Consider the following 8,867-nt stretch of genomic DNA (forward strand, 5'->3'; position numbering starts at 1 on the left):
TTTAAAAAAAAAAAAAAAAAAAATCCTACGGAAAAACAGGTGAAGTATTCACCGGTTTTCATTAAAAAAAAAATTTCTAAGGAGAAACAAAAAAAGGTAAAAATATAACTTTTTAGTATATTTTTTATTATTTTAATTATAACTGTTTTATAATATATATATATATATATATATAATTTAATTTTGCATATTAAGTAATTAAAATTATATTCTAAAAGAATATTTTATTTATAAATAGTAAAACTAACACCTCTAGATTCTATTTATACTCGTTGACTTCGAAAGCAGTATCTAGCATTTGAGGATAACATTGAGCTTCGACTCTCACCTTAAAAAAAAAGGCTAATGCATATAATTATCTCAACAAAATGTTAACTGTTTTGAGATCTTGTAGATGTGATTAACTTAGAGTATTAGATTGCTACTGAATCAGGGCTTAGATAACTATCATAAATATCCTTAAATCATAATTTTATCTATAAAATTTTAAACTCTAATTAGATAAAAAATTAATTAGCATAAGATATAGTCTAATTATTTATTAAAAGATTAAACACAAGAAATTTTGTTGGTCAAATTAAGTTATAAATAATAAAAAATTAGTTTATGTTAATATATATTTTTAATTAATTATTTAAGTAATATTACTCATTAGGATTTGTTATAATATTTAACTCTACCTCAACAGGCGCCAAAAACCCTAGTCATCTCCCCGCTTCCGCTCCCTCACAAATTCCTTGAACCCCCGACGACATAGAACCGAGGAAGACGCGGCGGGAGCTCGCCGGAGAAGGCTTCGACGGGACCGGCGGCATGTTAGGGAGAAAAGGAGTTTGTGTATACTGTTCACGGTTTTAAGTTAAATCCATTGAATCCCCGGATTTAGTTAATTGCACGCGTCGCTTCTTCGGCTCCTTCGACGACTTTCCCTTGCTGTCGGATTGGAAGTTACGAAATTTTGTTCGGAAGCAAGAACGGGAGCTCGCTGGCTGTGAAGGTAACTTTCTCCTTTCGCGCGCTTCTTCGGCTAAATCCCGTTAAATCCGCCGAACCGAGGGATTTAGTAAATCCGGGATTTAACGCGCGCACAAAAACCGTTTGGCTGGATTTGACGTAAGTCCGACTTAAATCCCACGATAAATCCGATACCAAACAGCCCCTTAAAGTAAAATTGGGGAGAAACGGGATGAACTTAAATTTTAGTTTTTTTTTTTTTATACCGTTTGGCAAGATTTAAGTTTAATCTTGCTTAAATCCTGCTGCCAAACAGCCCTTTTCATCCCTTTTGGCGACTTCGCACGCTGTTCTGCCTTCATCTTGCTAGCTCTGGTCCTCATCCATGGCACCACGCGACGACAAGAGACATCAGAAAAGCAAGAGAGCGCATGCCAAATCTAAACTCCAGAATCCCTTGAAGAGACCCAAATCAGAGTTCAAAAGGTCTAAGCACGAGCAGCCCGCCTCCGTTCTCTTTCAGGACCAGGACGATGAGCCAGAATTCCCGAGAGGTTTCTCTTCCCCTTGTTCATCTTTCTAAAGTGAAAAAAATAGGAGTAATTTTCTTAAGACGATTTTCAATTATCTCATATTGTTAGTTGTTTCCTATTTTGGGTGCAGGTGGGGGAAGAGTTTTGAGCCGGGAAGAGGTGGCAGAAGCTCGTGCAGAAGCTGAGGAAGAATTTGAGAGGGAACAAGGCCTGGCAAGCAGAGGCAGGAAACAACAAAAGAAGAAGGCGACGGTGAAGAGTTATAAATTTGGTGAAGATGAGTGGGGGTCTCTGTTCGGTCAAGGCATCACTGGGAAGCTTCCAAGGTTGACAAACAGAATCACTTGGAAGGTATGTGGCATCTATGCCATATTTTCTATTTGGATATTCAATGACATGTTGAATTTTTGTAGTTGGGCTGTTCATTTTAATTAGAAAATGCTTTAAGGGTCTGTTTAACTTGAAGAAATATTGGGAAATGCAAAAGCATGTAAATTAATTATTTCATATTTAGTGTTTTTTCCAGCTTAGATAGCAGAAATTATAATTGTCTAAGATCTACAAACAAATGGAGTTTTTCATTGACAATTTTCTATTCAACACCAGCAAAAATTGCGAAGAAAACTTTATTGGGTCATCTGTATGGCTTGGATTCCTGCTGCTTACAAGAAGCGAAATCCCAATTTCTCATAAACCAAACAAGATGAAATTTGTTTATACATCCTCATTTTTATTTGTACTTGTTAAGTGCCGCTTGGGGTGTTGAACCAATTATTCAAGAATCTTTTTGAATAACTTCTGCGCATGTTACCGTAGGTCCTCCTTTTTCCTTCTTAATTTTCTAATGCTAATTTTATTAACTTTTCTAAGGAGGGTATTTTCCTCCCTTCATTGTACATGGTCCAAACTATCCAAGTCTAATTTCAGTTATCTTATCTCCAATATAGATAACTCCAACTTTCCTGTCATATAATCATTCATGAAGCTATCATTTCTACTTTTTCTCTATTAATCCCCTATTTAAATCTCTATTTTGCTATTTCAAGTTTTGTACTCTTCAATCACTTGTTGCTGATAGTATCTTTTATGTTCTAAAAATAAAAACAATGCATCACCTAGCATACCTCTCTTAGTTAGTTGCCAATCATAATGATAAAGTTTAAGAAGATCACAATAGCATTTTAGCTTGGTAAAGACCAAATATTCTGATAGGAAGTGGATACAATGTCCTTGAAATTAGCGAACAACAATAAGAAATTAGGAAGAAGAACACACCAAAATCATTTTACTGCAAGATATATGAAAGAAAATATTGAGATACAGTTGAATCTTCAATTGAAGAGGAAGATCCGACTCTCCTGAATCCCTAGCCAACGGCTAGAGCCTCACAACCTGAGAAAATATAATTTCAGCAAATTCAAAACATAATACTGAAATCACCATATTGTTAGCCTTAAATAGGCTCCCCAAATTCTCTCCCTCCCAAATCAACTATCTTTCCTTAAATAATACCCTCTTGTATTTGAATTCAAATTGGTGAAATAGATGGGCGATTGTATGGAGTGTAATTTTAGCAGTAATAGTCCTAGTGAGGGGATTGTGACTTTGGGCGATCAAGTCATTAATAAGAGTACACGTTTTAGGTATCTTGGATCTATTGTTCAGAGTGATGGTGAAATAGATGGGGATATTATCAGCAGAATTCAAGTTGGATGGTTGAAGTGGCGGAATGCATCGGGCTTGTTATGTGATAGAAATGTACCCCTCAAACTTAAGGGAAAATTCTATAAGATGGTAGTGAGGCCTGCAATGCTTTATGGTGCCGAATGTTGGCCATTAAAAGAGAAGCATAATACTAAGTTAAGTGTGGCAGAGATGAGGATGCTTAGATGGATGAGTGGCTTTACCCTTAGAGATAGGATACGAAATGAGCATATACGTGAAAAGGTTGGAGTAGCTCCAGTAGAAGATAAGATTAGAGAGAGTCGCCTTAGATGGTTTGGTCACATAAAAAGGCGGCCTTCCGACGACCCAGTTAAGAGAGTAGAGGTATTAGATTTGACTTGTGTTAAGAAAGGTAGGGGTAGACCTAAAAAGACTTGGTTAGAAAATATTAGGAATGACCTTTCTTTATTAGATTTAAACGAGAATTTGGCTTTTAATAGGACACAATGGAGAAAAAGGATTCATGTAGCCGACCCCACGTAGTGGGATAAAGGCTTGATGTTGTTGTTGTTGTTGTTGTATTTGAATTCAAATTGGATTTGTTGCCCTAAATAATTTTCTCCTAATTATAATTAAAAATTTCCTATAAAATTTTCCTTTGACTAAGAACCTTCCTAGGAAACTTTCTAATTCCCTCCAAATCAGATCAGCTAGTCCATATTTTAGAGAGATTCGGGAATGTGAAACACTTACCTCTCAGGATGAGACACCCACCGCTTCCTTTTTCACGTTCATTCACCTCTTCTAATTTTGCCCTCTTTTACTTCATTTTAGATATTTGAAAGAAGGGGATAAAATAAATTTTTGTAAGATGCAGGAAGAAAAAACGGTAATAATTTATTTTGAAATAAGAATAAATAGTGGATGGAAAATGAGTGTCAAAGAGCCAAAGACAAATAATTTTTAATGAGTGAAAGGAAAAATGGGTGTTCCATGAATATTGATCAAGTCTAAATATTTACCCAGGGAAAAAAACTGATGAAATAAAAAGAAGATGCTAAGGGGCACTTGGTTTCTTGCATTTAGAAAGCGTGTTTTAGAAAATGAAATTAGCACATTTTGAGGTTTTTGATGGCGCTTGTAGAGTTCAAATAAATTTTGATTTCTAAGTGACCAAATGATGGAATCTAATAAATTAAATATTTTTCCATCTTGAAAATGCTTTTACTGTCTTCTATTTTTGCATTATTTGTAGCATAATATACCTTAAATCTGTATTTATTTCATTGTTCGGAGCTTGTTATTGGTGATATGGATTATGAATTATGATATTACCATGCTTATTACTCTAAACGCACGCATAATACCTGCAAATAATGCAAAATGATGAAGAAAACATGAAATCTTCTTTGAAGCCACCTAGGGAATGTCATGCTCGGACCTGGCTGCTATTTTTAATGACATTTGGTATGAAATACATTCACCTTGATTGTGTGCATGAGGTTTCAAGGGCCTATTAGATCCATCAAGATCATCTGGAATGCTCAGTCATTACCATTAAGTGATACTCAATCCATACCTATGAAGCTAAGATCCTATGAGCCTTTTAAGCTATTTTTATTTCTGGAATTCCTTTTACTTGAGAAAGGCCAGGTTTCTGTGGGGAATTATAGAAAAATATGAGAATTATGAAGCTTCAAATCAGACTTTCTAAATAAAGAAGATTCTGAACTAAATTAATGAAAGAGTTCATTGAGTAGTTGTGTGATTAAGTAGATCCGTGTATCTTTTTTCACTTTCATTACAGCTTCTTAAGAATCTGAACTAGAAATAAGAAGTGTGCATTATGAGTACTTTATTTGTTTAGGCAGGTTTATAACAAGTGTCTTGTACCATTCATCCTTTTAGCTATTTTTACTGAAGTCTGATCTTGATGTTGATATACATAACTGTACAATTATTGCCCAACACTATGCTTTTTGAGTTGAATGATTTTTTGAATAGCTAGGTATTATCGCTCTTCTAACTCCTCATTTTGCATCATCTCTACATAGAATATTTCTCCAGGAATGAAATTGTGGGGCGTGATTACTGAAGTGAATTTGAAAGATCTTGTAATCAGTTTACCAGGTGGGCTAAGAGGCTTTGTTCATGCTGAAGATGCTTCTGATGTACTTGCTGAAAATGGGGATAAGGTAAGTGGCAGCCTGCATTAGTTGTATTTTTGAATATGAAAGCTCCTGTCAGGATATGCATTCTTTTTTGTTTGCAAATGAATTTGTTAGATGCTATATTTTCTAATCCATACTTGAAGTAGTTTCATGTCACAACATGCTCCAGCTTTTAGATATTAATATAAAAATAATATTCAAAATTTTGTTGTGGAAACCAGTATATTCAAGCAACCTGATTGCAATATAACAGTTTCAATTTGTTTAACCTTCAAAGTTTCATCATTAAAAAAAATTCTCATTATCATTGTCTTTTCTACTCATTGCAAGTTTTGTCTTGTATGTAAAATATAAATTAATTAATTTTCACGAAAATATAGCTATCTTTTATTCTGCAAAACAGGTTTTGGCTGACAACAGATTTCCTTTAAAAAAAAAAAATATTTTTAAGTACAACAGTTTCCATTTTCCTTCCTTATATGTTTCCTTTTAAAAGCTTTATACTTGTCCCTGGACATGATTTTTATACTGTAAGATACTGTGCCTATATCCAAATCTTATTATCTTAGGCTTCGTTTAAGAATGTGCTGCTAAACCCTTGCCCTTCATATTTTTTTTTTGTGTGGGAAAAATCTTATGAAAATCCTACCCTATGTGCGCATTGGGAACACACTAGCTGATCAACTCTTCTATCTCTGTAATAATGGTGTCATTATTGAACATAGTGCAACGAAATACAACATTACAAACAAGCCTTAATTGACACATTTCTATGATCTATAATTTGCTATGATATGCCATGGAGAATGGCAACCATATTTCTATACTTTCTTAATTGTTCTAATCAATTTGCTTAAGATGTGCCATTATGATTAACTTTTTTTTTTCTCACAGGTGTCATTTTCTAAAACATTGCATGTAGGGCAACTCGTTTCCTGTGTAGTTATGCAAGTTGATGATGAGAAGGGAGATGAAAAAGGTAGAAAAAGGGTCAGGTTATCATTGCGTTTGAGTGTGCTATATAAGGGCCTCACATTAGATGTTGTTCAAGATGGAATGGTATGTTATGATATTTATTGGTAACAAAATGAAATATTATCTCCCGTTAAACTTTTGTGTCACTTCTTGCATTGACCTCTTTGTTTGCTGGCCGAGTGGATTTGTTTAGTAACTGACAGGGTTACGTTTGATCCAACAATCATTAGCTTTTCATTATCTGGTCTTCTAATTCTTTTATATTATAACATAAAAATATGGCCATCGCTTTCTCAATACTTGGTCTTTAAAATCAATGGCTCAAACTCAATAAGAAAATAAGTATCAACCATGAGCAGTTAAAAACTTGGTTTGATCAGCTTACTTTAATCCCTATTTGAGTTTTTTTATCAGCTTTTTTTTTGGTCCGAGCCTGAGCTGAAGAGAAGTTAAACCCTAGGAAGTAAAGTATAGTAGTTATATAATATACTATTATTTATGTATTTAATGTATAATATATTTATCTATAATTCAAAATGTGCTATGCTATGATTGGACTGTCTTTGGGTCAGGTTTTGGCTTAGCTCAGAAATGGTATGCTAAAATTAGGCACAGTTTTTGCAAGCCTAAGTATGCCCTGCTTTGGCCAAGGTTGCACCGCCAAACTCAAAACTATTTACATGTTGTAGCCTGCAATATTTGATTATACATTTGAACGCGCATCCTACTCAATCATGATTTTTATTTAGTATCAATCTAAGGTACTTCCTTTTTCATTTTATTTTCCAAAGCCTTTTCAATTTCATGAATGTGAGTATATTGTATCCCCAACTAGTAGGTCCAATATCATAATGGGAGCACTCTTTTATTCAATCATGCACATACAAGCATAAACTATTTTGTTTACATTCTCCATATTATTTCATATTGAAATGTAGTAAGCATTATATGACATGTGATAAGCGACCTCACTATGATATAAAATTCATGCTATCTAATTCAACATGATCAATTGCCTTTACTAGATATAATTCATAGAGCATTAATAGTAGGTATTTAAATAATAATAGCACTTGATGCGTCATATTTAGAAGAAACAAATATTGTTACCGTAAATTAGAACATAATACTCACCTCGAATTTAGATGATTGGCTTTTCGTCACTTTTTAGTCCTTACTCTGGCTCCATTTGTTGATCACCTATAATCACATATAATTTCATAAAAGTATCTTAATTTGTATATCTAGTAATATCTCTCTTATTAACACTCATTTTTTGTTAAAGACAATATCTTTAATTCATTCATTTTCTATTAAAATAATTAATTATTTCCAAAATTTATAATAATATAATAATTCATTAATAATGAAATTTAGTCTTCCTCCACTCCCCAACTATCTCTCAAAATATATACACTTATCACTTTCTGATAAAAAAATTTGGATCATGTTAAATTTAGAGAATTGGAGAGTAAAAAGGCTTAATTTTGTTGCACAAAATTATCTCTATTTATAGATCTATACATTATATCTTAATAAAGAAACAAATGATTAGAAAATCATGCATAATTGTTCTAATATAATCCTTCCTAAATCATCCAACCAAATATTGAAGGAGATCGGCGTGATCCAGGTGAGCCTCCCATGGATTCTGATAGGAAATACTCGTTTGCACAAGTAAACCTAACCCAAATCAAGTACCTAAGCCAAGTAAACTGCTGTCCGCAGCAAGAACACAGCTCAAACAGTGAAAAACTGAGAGAAAACGTAGGGAGAAACGTAGAAAAATGATGCAAACGCTTTTATTTCAATAAAGGATGAAAAGCACTTGCAAGATACAACTTTCCTTCAATTCAAGAGGAAGGAAAAACTCTCCAACGATCTTCGGCAATGCCAAGAGCCCAAGAACAACAAACCCTAGATCTCCCAAGAAATTCAAAATCAAGTTAACCCTAATTTCCCCCTCATCTCCCTAATTAAACATGAAAGGAGGATTACAAAAGACCTAATTACCCCCATCTAATTCAAATTTTCCCTCCCAAACGACTCCACGTAGGCTCCCTGGGTTTTCCGCCCCCTCCCTGTTCGCGCGGCTTCCGTCGGGTGAAGACCTGGACCGGTCCAGCCGGCTCAGGTGCCGGCCTAACATTACCCCCTCCCAAAGTACCACCTTGTCCTCAAGGTGGAAAGCAGGAAACTGCTCTGTAATCCTCTCCTGTGGCTCCCAGGTGGCCTCATAGTCAGGGAGGCCGCTCCACCTAATCTTCACCTCCTTTTCCCCCTTCTCATTGATGCGCACTCCTTCTACCGCTAGAGGCTCCAATGTCACTTCCATGTCCTCCTTCAGTGTGCTGGGTAGCTCTGGGCTCACTGCATGCTCCCCCATCACTTTTCTCAACTGTGAGACATGAAAAACGAGGTGTATTCTGGCTGTTGGAGGAAGCCTCAATTTATAGGCCACCTCTCCAATTTTCTCCTCCACTTCAAAAGGGCCAAAATATCTTGCTGCAAGCTTCTCATTTCTCCTTTGGGCCATAGTCCTCTGTCGGTATGGTCGGAGCTTCAAATA

At 34.9% G+C, this 8,867-nt stretch overlaps 1 protein-coding gene across 2 annotated transcripts in view; it reads left to right on the forward strand.

The window, feature by feature from the left end:
- Window positions 1-690: 690 nt before the first annotated feature.
- LOC110113155 (rRNA biogenesis protein RRP5) overlaps window positions 691-8,867 on the forward strand; it is a 97,006-nt gene continuing 88,829 nt past the window's right edge. For both annotated transcript variants that reach the window (XM_020845602.2, XM_020845603.2), the window contains exons 1-5: window positions 691-997; window positions 1,271-1,508; window positions 1,618-1,838; window positions 5,207-5,347; window positions 6,218-6,382. In XM_020845602.2, coding sequence (XP_020701261.1) covers window positions 1,340-1,508; window positions 1,618-1,838; window positions 5,207-5,347; window positions 6,218-6,382 — 696 coding nt within the window. In that variant the 5' untranslated portion in view covers window positions 691-997; window positions 1,271-1,339. The remainder of the gene's footprint in view (window positions 998-1,270; window positions 1,509-1,617; window positions 1,839-5,206; window positions 5,348-6,217; window positions 6,383-8,867) is intronic.

This window comes from Dendrobium catenatum, unplaced genomic scaffold (assembly GCF_001605985.2).
Source record: "Dendrobium catenatum unplaced genomic scaffold, ASM160598v2 fragScaff_scaffold_875, whole genome shotgun sequence".
Taxonomy (NCBI): Eukaryota; Viridiplantae; Streptophyta; class Magnoliopsida; order Asparagales; family Orchidaceae; genus Dendrobium; species Dendrobium catenatum.